General features: G+C 43.4%; 1 protein-coding gene across 4 annotated transcripts in view; it reads right to left on the bottom strand.

The window, feature by feature from the left end:
- The window catches only part of LOC129815643 (vitamin D3 receptor B-like), a 92,335-nt gene that overhangs the window by 11,599 nt on the left and 68,151 nt on the right, over positions 1-12,585 (bottom strand). For 3 of the 4 annotated variants that reach the window (XM_055869628.1, XM_055869630.1, XM_055869631.1), the window contains 3 exons: positions 7,496-7,647; positions 4,542-4,658; positions 3,594-3,838 (listed from right to left, as the gene is read on the bottom strand). In XM_055869628.1, the coding sequence (XP_055725603.1) occupies positions 3,594-3,838; positions 4,542-4,658; positions 7,496-7,647 (514 nt within the window). Of the gene's footprint in view, positions 1-3,584; positions 3,839-4,541; positions 4,659-7,495; positions 7,648-12,585 lie in introns of those variants that run through there. The other variant, XM_055869629.1, reaches the window with a different exon arrangement.

Here is a 12,585-nt window from a genome sequence, read left to right as displayed (position 1 = left end):
CTGACCGGTGTGGCATATCAAGAAGCTGATTAAACAGCATGATGAGGAGTATTTCTGTCTGTAATAAAGCCATTTTGTGGGGAAAAGCTCTGATTGGCTGGGCCTGGCTCCCTAGTGTGCGGGCTTGTCTTCCAAGTGGGCGGGCCTATGCCCTCCCAGGCCCACACATGGCTGCACCCATGCCTAGTCATGTGAAATCCATAGATTAGGGCCTAATTTATGTATTTAAATTGACTGATTTCTTTGTACATAACTCAGTAAAATCTTTGAAATTGTTGCATGTTGCATGCGTTTATATTTTTGTTCAGTGTATATAGAAAGTTGAGAATGCAGTGTTTCAGAGAGAGAAAGTCAAAATAAGTCGTAAAACACGGTCATCAATATCATGCTATTTGCATATATAATCCAAGAATTTCCTTACTAAAAGTTAGTAGTAGTAATATCTACACTCACCGGCTAATTTATTAGGTACACCACCTAGTTCCCACAGACAGTGGTCACATGGTCATGGCTTGCTATATAAAGCTGGCAGACAGGCATCGAGGCATTCAGTTACTGTTCCATTGAATGTTGAATGTTGAATGTTCAAACGAGTGACCTAAGCGACTTCGAGCGTGGTATGATCGTCGGAGCTAGGCACGCCGGATCCAGTATCTCAGAAATGGCCACCCTCCTGGGCTTTTCATGCATGACAGTGTCTAGGCTTTACAGAGAATGGTGTGACAAACATAAAACATCCAGTCATCAGCAGTCCCGTTGGCAAAAACAACTGTCGAAAGACAATGGCAAGAATCATACAAGCTAACAGGCGGGCCACAAACAGACAAATAACAGTGGTGTGCAGAACGGCATCTCGGAAAGCACAACTCGTCAATCCTTGTCACAGATGGGCTATTGCAGCAGTCGACCAAACCGGGTTCCACTCCTATCAGCTAAGAACAAGAAGAAGCAGCTCCAGTGGGAACGCGGTCACCAACACTGGACAATTGAAGAGTGGAAAACGATCGCTAGGAACATGACAGCTAGTTGGCCTGCACAGTCCCCAGACCTCAACCCAATAGAGCATCTTTGGAACGGGCTGCTCCCACTAATCTACAGCAACTGCGTGATGCCATCGCGTCAGCATGGACCAACATCCTTGTGGAACGTTTCCGACAACTTGTAGAATGCCCCAAAGAAATCAAACTGTTTTGGAGGCAAAGAGGGGTCCGACCCAGTGCTAGATGGGTGTACCTAATAAACTGTGCATGTAGCCCTATGTACAGCTGCGGTTATTGTATCGATACATAGTATGCAGCCACTGGAGGGCTGCGCAGCATACAACATCAAACCGGAGGACTCGGATATGTCAAAAAACTAAACAGAACAGTCCATCCGAGTCCTCAAGACATTCTTTTCAAATAATTACACATCCCAGTCGGAAATGAAAGGAGTGAAATCTGTGGAGAGATTAAGAACAAGCAGCTTTGAAACACTCCACTTACTAAAAACTGTAGTCTACATATGAGGGAAAAAATGAACAATTCATGTAATTGTTTTAAGATGCTGTCCAGCTTACTCGCAGGGTTTGTGGCTGTAATACAAAAAGACGTGGACAGTAGAGTAACCGGCCTAACTATGCATTTCCAATCACATTTTGGCATTGTAGCCCTTTGAAAACGGTGATGAAACTTAAACATAGACATACTTTAATAGATACACTTGAGTACAGGTGGTCTAGTAGTGTTTGGGATACATAGAATTTGCAGCTACATTTATTTGCAGCTATCATAATTCTTCCCCGACCCCTTCTCCAAGAAACAAAGAAACTAACCAACCAGAGCTCTGGCTTGGTTTGATTGACAGCTTGCTTTAGTGGCTAAACAACCACAACCCCCCACACACTACTCCACAACCAAACTACGTCCGGGTTACAGAAAATATTCTGTATGCTGTATAGTGTATACTTTTCCTTCATCAATTCCTAGATGATAGCACAAATGGTGAATAGTGTGCTCATGGAAGGCGTCACAAGGCAACACTCGTAGAAGACTGGAAGCTTTGACCATACATCCCTAGGACCATACGTCAGGACTACTGGGCATGATGACTCCTTGCTGTCCCCAGTCCACCTGGCCTTGCTGCTGTTCCAGTTTCAACTGTTCTGTCTGCAGTTATGGAACCCCTACCTGTCCCAGACCTGCTGTTTTCAACTCTTATAAGCCAACTGACATTTATTCCTGATTATTATTTGACCACGCTTGTCATTTATGAACATTTTGAACATCTGGCCATGTTCTGTTATAATCTCCACCCGGCACAGCCAGAAGAGGACTGGCCACCCCTCATAGCCTGGTTCCTCTCTAGGTTTCTTCCTAGGTTTTGGCCTTTCTAGGGAGTTTTTCCTAGCCACCGTGCTTCTACACCTGCATTGCTTGCTGTTTGGGGTTTTAGGCTGGGTTTCTGTACAGCACTTCGAGATATTAGCTGATGTACGAAGGGCTATATAAAATAAACTTGATTGATTGATTGATTTGAGAACATAGACAATGGCCGTGTTCGACATTGCAGCCGTCTTCAAATGAAGTCGTGACTGACTGATCTACAAATCACCTTGCGTCATAAATAAGTCAGTCAGTCACAATTTACCCATGTACACTGTTTTGATGCTCTCGAACACGGCCAATACCTTTGGCAGAGGTGAAGGGCGCGTGTTTTGTGGCGTATACGTACACACACACTTGCCCTTGAGGAAAGCATTTGAGCAGAATAACAAGAGGATGAGAGAAACAAATGGAAATGCTTTACTGGCACTGTTCTTGCCCCAGTGACGCTCTAGCATCAAATAGCTATCCTGGATTGAAATGTCCTCATGCATTTTTAAGGTTCTATGCTGTGTATTTGTGAACAGAAAGGTATTTGTGAATACAAAAACTAAATCAGAGGTAGCTCCAAAGTAATGACTGACTGTATTAGTGAGTGAGTAGGCTTGTGTGACTGTGTGTAATCATACACTGCCATGCATAAAGCAGCACTTGCATGACACGCACAAAAAGCACACAATGCATTGTATATACCGGTATACAAGATGCAATACTGTTTTCAATATACTGTCCCTTCAATACGAAGGTAAGCGTACATGTCAAATATAAGCAGAATTTCCATGTATGTATGGTTCTGAAGTAAATTCTGCTGTTTGTATCATTCAATCGCCATCACTTTGCATGTTCCAGTCAACAGCTGGAACATGTACCCAGTCTCAGGTCGCTGCGTCTGACCTACCGAAGGTACACAGACACACACACACACACACACACACACACACACACACACACACACAGGGCAGGGGAATTCCTAACACACACACACTTCCATATCCCCCCCTTGCACTCCCCCACCCACCGACCACCCCCCTCCCCAACACACTCCCCGCACACCATCTCCCTCCCTCAATCTCTCCTCACAAACTAACACTCACACCATCCATAACACGTCTAACCACGTTCCTATAGCTCCCACCTCATACCCTCCTCCCACCCCTCCTATGACCTTTCGTCCACCTCTCCACCTCCATGAAAGGTCAAAGATCACCAAAATGTGTTAATTTAGGAGACCTCGCTGCCGAACACCTCCAGCACCAGTGGGGTGAGCTGCATGCTGTGCTCTGGCTGGAAGGACAGCGAGCGGTACTGCTTGGAGTGCTCCTCGTTGAGGCTGCGCAGGTCCGCCAGCTTCTGGATCATCCTAGCGTACACCAGGCGGCCGCCCGGGTGGTGCAGCCGGATGTAGGCCTGCAGCGTCTCCGACAGACGGTCCTGCAGTGCCTCGATACGCCCATGGTCCTGCACGCCAGGACGGTCTGCAGGGAGGGAGACACAGATGTTAAAACTTTATTTCTCATCTCCAGCACCACAGTGTCTATTATGTGAATGGAGGGAGGACATAGGCGGTAAGAGGGACACTTCACCACTTTTGAACGTCATATTCATCATCTCCAGCACCATACCAGACAGTGTTTACATTTGAAGGAAGGGAGTACACATCGCTGGTAAGACTTTAAAGCCCATGGCCATGAGAAAAAGTGTATGCTATCCTAACATATACCTAAAACTAAGCATATGTGTGGTTTCATGACAAAATACATCAATTAGGCTGATATTATGTCATGTACAAAAAAACAGGCATACCATACTTGAATGTAGATTTTAGCCAACGGTAAATGGGAAATCTACATACACATAAATGATCAAAATCGATTCATACCATGTCATGTACAAACACGCCATGCGTGTATACGCACACGTTATCATCAACCCCACTGACGAAAATAAATGGACAAGATACACACTCAGCCACTGAGACTGGAGTGTGTTGACTTCAGCACAGACACACAAAAACACTCACATTTTAACAGTCCACCACAAGAGAACTGATCCTCACAAAAAAAAAGCAGACTCACATAAACAATTCATGACACACACACACACACACACACACACACACACACACACACACACACACACACACACACACACACACACACACACACACACACACTGTACCTGGGGAGAGGAGGCAGATGGCCATGAGTAGCACATGTTCCTCCTCGTGGAGGTTGAGTTTCTTAAGGCCCACCTGGAATTTAACCAGGGGCTCCAGCAGCTCCAGAGTGTGGCCCGCTACAGGAGGCAACCCATACATACACACACACAAATACACGTTGATCAGATCAGATAGCAATCACAATGTATCTTTATATACTTGCCTAAACCTAAGGATGTGTGGTTTCACGAGATAAGACATGTATTCATATTATACCATGTACTGTACAGTGCCGTCGGAAAGAATTCAGAAGAACTTTTTCTTAATTTTGTTACGTTACAGCCTAATTCTAACATTTATTAAATAAATAAAAATACTCAGCATTTACACACAACACCCCATGATGGCATAGCGGGAAAAAGGTTTATAGAAATACCTTATTTACATAAGTATTCAGACCCTTTGCCATGAGACTCGAAATTGAGCTTAGGTGAGTCCTGTTTCCATTGATCCCTAAGAACACAGTGGCCTCCAACATTCTTAAATGGAAGAAGTTTGGAACCACCAAGACTCTTCCTAGAGCTGGCCGCCCGGCCAAACTGAGCAATCGGGGGAGAAGGGCCTTGGTCAGGGAGGTGACCAAGAACCCAATGGTCACTCTGACAGAGCTCTAGAGTTCCTCTGTGGAGATGGGAGAACCTTCCAGATGAAACACCATCTCTGCAGCACTCCACCAATCAGGCATTTATGGTAGAGTGGTCATAAGGAAGCCACTCCTCAGTAAAAGGCTCAAGACAGCCCGCTTGGAATTTGACAAAAGGTACCTCAGACCATGAGATACAAGATTCTCTGGCCTGAATGCCAAGCGTCACGTCTAGAGGAAACCTGGCACCATCCCTACTGTGAAGCATGGTGGTGGCAGCAACATGCTGTGGGGATGTTTTTCAGCGGCAGGTCGTGGAGACTAGTCAGGATCGAGGCAAAGATTAATGGAGCAAGGTACAGAGAGATCCTGCTCCAGAGTGCTCAGGACCTCAGACTGGGGTGAAGGTTCACCTTCCAACAGGACAACGAACCTAAGCACACAGCCAAGACAAAGGAGGAGTGGCTTCGGGACAAGCCTCTGAATGTCCTTGAGTGGGCCAGCCAGAGCCCGGACTTGAACCCGATCGAACATCTCTGGAGAGACCTCAAAATAGCTGTGCATCAACGCTCCCCATCCAACCTGACAGAGCTTGAGAGGATCTTCAGAGAAGAATGGGAGAAACTCCCCAAATACAGGTGTCCAAACTTGTAGCGTCATACCCAAGAAGACTAGTCTGTAATCGCTGCTAAAAGGTGCTTCAAGAAAGTACTGAGTAAAGGGTCTGAATACTTATGTACAGTGGGGCAAAAAAGTATTTAGTCAGCCACCAATTGTGCAAGTTCTCCCACTTAAAAAGATGAGAGGCCTGTAATTTTCATCATAGGTACACTTCAACTATGACAGACAAAATGAGAGAAAAAAATCCAGAAAATCACATTGTAGGATTTTTAATGAATTTATTTTCTAATTTTGTTCATAAATTTGAACAAAAATTCTAAAAACCTGTTTTTGCTTTGTCATTATGGGGTATTGTGTGTAGATTGATGAGGGGGAAAAAAACATTTAATCCATTTTAGAATAAGGCTGTAACGTAACAACATGTGGACGTAACAACAAGGGATCTGAATACTTTGCGAAGGCACTGTATATCATGTGTGTGATATATCATATGTCTATGAACAGCGATTGTTTTCAGCTAAGAGCGATTGTTTTCAGCAAAGAGCGATTGTTTTCAGCAAAGAGCGATTGTTTTCAGCAAAGAGCGATTGTTTTCAGCAAAGAGCGATTGTTTTCAGCAAAGAGCGATTGTTTTCAGCAAAGAGCGATTGTTTTCAGCAAAGAGCGATTGTTTTCAGCAAAGAGCGATTGTTTTCAGCAAAGAGCGATTGTTTTCAGCTAAGAGCGATTGTTTTCAGCTAAGAGCGATTGTTTTCAGCTAAGAGCGATTGTTTTCAGCTAAGAGCGATTGTTTTCAGCTAAGAGCGATTGTTTTCAGCTAAGAGCGATTGTTATCAGCTAACAGCGATTGTTTTCAGCTAACAGCGATTGTTTTCAGCTAACTGTGATTATTTTCAGCAAACAGTGATTATTTTCAGCAAACAGTGATTGTCATCTCAGAGTAGGATCCAGGATCAGCTCTCTCATTCATTATGATTGAAGCTGATCCTAAATCAGCACTCCTATATAATGGCAGGTAGGCTAGTGGTTAAGAGATTGGGCCAGTAACCCTAATTGCTCCTGTAAGTCTCTAAATGACTGAAATGCGAATGTGAATATAACAAGGGCCCAGCTAATTAATCACTGTTGATATATGGTTTCCCTAACTAAGCATTTGTGTGGTTTCATGAGATGAGAAATGTATTAACAGTAAATCATACATTCATGACATTCAAACATTTTGGGAATATATCAACAATGGACTAACGAAACAAATACCAAAAGATAAAATAATAATAATTAATATTGATTTCACATAATCAACTAATCATCAAGCTTTGGTCATGTGAATCAGCTGTGTAGTGTTAGGGCAAAAAACAAAACTCGCACATCTTGGGGTCCCCAGGACCGAGATTGGGGAACGCTGCACTAGATGCTTTGTGAGAGAGTCTAGGTCAGGAGTGACATTCTTAGCTTGATCTGTAAAAATGCCCTGGGCTTGTTTGAAAAGCAGATGAAAGCCTTGGGGGTCAGTGGATGGGTCTGTGGATGGGTCCGACTGGCTCTGCTGCTCAAGTGTCTTAGCGTTTTAGAGTACGTACTCCTAGTTGGAAAATGTGTATCTGTGTGTGTTGTGTGTACGCACCTGTATGTGTTTGTGTTATCCTTTTTCACTCACCTTCAACATTGATTGTTGGAAAGGGTGTGTGTGTTAGCCTGCCTCAGTCTTACCTTTAGTGACGTCGTTGACGCAGTACTTGAAGTCGGGCCCACCACAGCTCCAGGACATATCCTCCAGGTTGAAGGACTGGTTTGAGCGCAGCATGATCACCTCGATGGCGCTTGACTTGAGCAGGGCGATCTGGTCCTCAGCCGTCAGCTCCCTGGAAGGATTACAACCAGGGGTGTATTCATTAGTGTACACCATAGCAAAAAAAGCTAAACAAATGTTTCTCATTGGACAAGTTCAGATATTCCTGTTTCAGTCCGTTTCTTCTGTTTGGTACTTAATGAACGTGGCCCAGAAAGATGGCCTCTGTGAAAAGAAAGATATTCCGTTTGACAGTGGCCATAAACAGTGGGCTTACGGTCCGCTTATGGTCAGACAAATGTTTAAAGGATTGTAGATTTTTAATTTAGGAGACTGTTCAGTTACTGTTTGATTGAACGTTAGAATGGGCAAAACTAGTGACCTAAGCAACTTTGAGTGTGGTATGATCGCAGGTGCCAAGCGCCCCTGTTCCAGTATCTCAGAAACGTCGAGCCTCCTGGGATTTTCACGCACAACAGTATCTAGGATTTACCGAGAATGTTGCGACAAACAAAAAAACATCCAGTCAGCGGCAGTCCTGGGGGCGAAAACAGTTAGTTGATGAAAAAGGTCGAAGGAGAATGGCAAGAATGGTACAAGCTAACAGGCGGACCCCAAACAGACAAATACAGGAGCAGTACAAGAATGGTGTGCAGAATTGCATCTCGGAACACACAACTCGTCGGCCCTTGTCAGGGATGGGCTATTGCAGCAGACAACCACACCCGGTTCAACTCCTATCAGCTAAAAACAAGAAGAAGTGGCTCCAGTGGGCACATTGAGGAGTGGAAACACATTGCCTAGTCCGACGAATCCCGGTACCTGTTGCGTCATGCTGATCGCAGAGTCAGGATTTGGAGCAAGCAGCATGAGTCCATGACGCTATCCTGCCTGGTGTCAACAGTACAAGCTGGTGGTGGTGGAATGGTGGTGGAATGCCACACCTTGTAGAATCCATGCCAGAAGAATTCAGGCTGTTCTGAAGGAAAAGGGGAGTCCGACCTGCTACTAGATGGTTGTACCTTATAAAACTGAATACTGAGTGCATGTCGATTGGTTTGAGCGCTTGTGTTGTGCAATCAAGATAAATAGTTGTCTGGGCTTTGTAAGGCACTGTATTTCACGCATGTAAAGTCGTGGCCAAAAATTGAGAATTACACATAATATTAATTTTCACAAAGTCTGCTGCCTCAGTTTGTATGATTGCAAAGTCCCTCTTTGCCATGCAAATGAACTGAATCCCCAAAAAACATTTCCACTGCATTTCAGCCATGCCACAAAAGGACCAGCTGACATGTCAGTGATTCTCTCGTTAACACAGGTATGAGTGTTGACGAAGACGAGGCTGGAGATCACTCTGTCATGCTGATTGAGTTCGAATAACAGACTGGACGCTTCAAAAGGAGGGTGGTGCTTGGAATCATTGTTCTTCCTCTGTCAATCATGGTTACCTGCAAAGTTATCTGAAACACGTGCCGTCATCATTGCTTTGCACAAAAAGGGCTTCACAGGCAAGGATATTGCTGCCAGTAAGATTGCACCTAAATCAACCCTTTATTGGATCATCAATAACTTCAAGGAGAGCGGTTCAATTGTTGTGAAGAAGGCTTCAGGGCGCCCAAGAAAGTCCCGCAAGCGCCAGGACTGTCTCCTAAACTTGATTCAGCTGCGGGATCGGGGCACCACCAGTACAGAGCTTGTTCAGGAATGGCAGCAGGCAGGTATGAGTGCACGCACAGTGAAGCGAAGACTTTTGGAGGACGGCCCGGTGTCAAGAAGCCACTTCTCTCCAGGAAAAACATCAGGGACAGACTGATATTCTGCAAAAGGTACAGGGATTGGACTGCTGAGGACTGGGGTAGTCATTTTCTCTGATGAATCCCCTTTCCGATTGTTTGGGGCATCCGGAAAAAAGCTTGTCCGGAGAAGACAAGGTGAGCGCTACCATCAGTCCTGTGTCATGCCAACAGTAAAGCATCCTGAGACCATTCATATGTGGGGTTGCATCTCAACCAAGGGAATGGGCACACTCACAATTTTGCCTAAGAACACAGCCATGATTAAAGAATGGTACCAACACATCCTCCGAGAACAACTTCTCCCAACCATCCAGGAACAGTTTGGTGATGAACAATGCCTTTTCCAGCATGATGGAGCACCTTGCCATAAGGAAGAAGTGATAACTAAGTGGCTCGGGGAACAAAACATCGATATTTTGGGTCCATGGCCAGGAAACTCCCCAGACCTTAATCCCATTGAGAACTTGTGGGCAATCCTCAAGAGGCGGGTGGACAAACAAAAACCTACAAATTCTGACAAACTCCAAGCATTGATTATGCAAGAATGGACTGCCATCAGTCAGGATGTGGCCCAGAAGTTAATTGACAGCATGCCAGGGCGGATTGCAGAGGTCTTGTAAAAGGGTCAACACTGCAAATATTGACTCTTTACATCAACTTCATGTAATTGTCAACAAAAGCCTTTGACACTTATGAAATGCTTGTAATTATACTTCAGTATTCCATAGTAACATCTGACAAAAATATCTAAAGACACTGAAGCAGCAGACTTTGTGAAAATGTATATTTGTGTCATTCTCAAAACTTTTGGCCACGACTGTACACCCTCACACACACATACAACAATATGCACACACACACACACTTTGGGTGGTTTCAAAGCTTAGATATCAGATCATACATGTGTAAACATATTCCAGAGTTAATCCGGTAGCATCCATCATCATCATCCCAAGAGAGAGGAGAGAAGGGAATGGTGATGGTCTGGAAAGACAAGCCATAGCTAGTCTGGACGTGCCCTATTCCTGGCCTCTGACACTGAGTGATGGCCCCCGTCGACAAACTCCACAAGAGTAAACACTGTACAACAACAGAGCCCATACGTCGTGGGGCAAAAGAAAGCAATCAAAGAAGCTTCCCAAGAAACTCATGACATATCCAGCATGGCAAGAGTTACGAGTTTCCAAGAAACTCATGACATATCCAGCATGGCAAGAGTTACGAGTTTCCAAGAAACTCTGTCAGATCCCCACGGCAGGATTTACATGTCGTACCGGTTACGGCTGATGTGGTGTGTTCAGTGGCCTTCCCTTCTGAAGAGATATTATAGCCCCTCAAGTGATAACATAGTTGTTTTGACTACATTGAATTGAAACATTTTGTTGTATTACTTCAGGGTAAACGTAATTCTTTACTGACATACGATGATGACCTTTGACCTCATCAACCAATCACATATTCGGTGTGATGTTAACCTGTTAGTGTGTAGGGGGCGCTATTTTCACTTTGGGGAAAAAACGTGCCCAATTTAAACGGCCTCGTACTCTATTCTAGATCGTACAATATGCATATTATTATTACTATTGGATAGAAAACATTCAAGTTTCTAAAACAGTTTAAATTATATCTGTGAGTAAAACAGAACTCATTTTGCAGCAAACTTCCTGTTAGTGAAAAATCTGAAATCGAGGCTCTGTTCCAGGGTCTTCCTATTAATTTGCTTGAAATCTATGGATATACAATGGGTATGGAATGGGTTGTCTAGCTTGATCTGAGGTCGAACAAGAGCTCTTGGAATGACGTGACCCCAAATTTCCTTTGTCCAGCAAGGCGCGGGAAGTAACCCTGGATTGCCTTCTGAAAAGCTTTCGGTATAGACGGCTAATATCTCCGGCTTTGATTTTATTTGATACACGTGATAATATCATCGTAAAGTATGTTTTTTCAATATAGTTTTATCAGATTATTGAACGTTTATCGGGAGTTTTGGCGTTTTCCGTTCTCTGCGTTTGGTGAAGATGGACAACTTCGCGCCACTTGGCTAGCTTTGGTTGCTAATTCGACAGGAGAATAGGACATTCTAAAACCAAACAACGATTTATTCTGGAGAAAGGACTCCTTGTACAAGATTCTGATGGAAGCTCAGCAAAAGTAGGAACCATTTATGATGTTATTTCGTATTTCTGTGGAAAATGTTTAGTACTATTTTCCGCCTTCATTGCAGGCGCTGTCTCGCTATAACGTAAGCTGTATGTCGTACTAAAGTTATTTTTAGAATTCTAACACGGCGATTGCATTAAGAACTAGTGTATCTTTCATTTGCTGTACAACATGTATTTTTTAGTAAAGTTTATGATGAGTTATTTGATTAGGTGAAGAAATATATCCGGATAATTTTGTGCAGTTTGGCTACGTATTCACATTGTAAAACCACGATTTGTACCGCTAAATATGCACATTTTCGAACAAAACATATATGTATTGTGTAACATGATGTTATAGGACTGTCATCTGATGAAGTTTGTCAAGGTTAGTGAATAATTTTATATCTTTTGCTGTTTTTCTGCGATCGCTACCTTTGCGGTGAATGAATACGGTTGTGTGGTTGGCTATTGTGGTACGCTAATATAATGCTATATTGTGCTTTCGCTGTAAGACACTTAAAAATATCTGAAATATTGGCTGGATTCACAAGATGTTTATCTTTCATTTGCTGTACACCATGTATTTTTCATAAATGTTTTATGATGAGTATTTAGGTATTTCACGATGCTCTCTGTAGTTATTCTTGCTGCTTCGGTGCTATTTGTGATTGTAGCTGCAATGTAAAACTATGATTTATACCTGAAATATGCACATTTTTCAAACAAAACATAGATTTATTGTATAACATGTTATAAGACTGTCATCTGATGAAGTTGTTTCTTGGTTAGTGACTAATTCTCTCTCTATTTGGGGGATTTGTGCAAGCCACCTGTGCTGTGAAAGAAATGTCTGTGCTTTTTTGTATTTGGTGGTGAGCTAACATAAATATACGTGGTGTTTTCGCTGTAAAACATTTTAAAAATCAGCTGGATTCACAAGATGTTTATCTTTCATTTGCTGTATTGGACTTGTTAATGTGTGAAAGTTAAATATTTCAAAAAAATATTTTTTGAATTTCACGCCCTGCCTTTTCAGTGGAATGTGGGGGGGGGGGGGTTCCGCTAGCG

Source organism: Salvelinus fontinalis, chromosome 18 (genome assembly GCF_029448725.1).
Source record: "Salvelinus fontinalis isolate EN_2023a chromosome 18, ASM2944872v1, whole genome shotgun sequence".
NCBI lineage: Eukaryota > Metazoa > Chordata > Actinopteri > Salmoniformes > Salmonidae > Salvelinus > Salvelinus fontinalis.
Note: the sequence above shows the minus strand (reverse complement) of the source record. Positions and strands in the feature narration are given on the sequence as shown.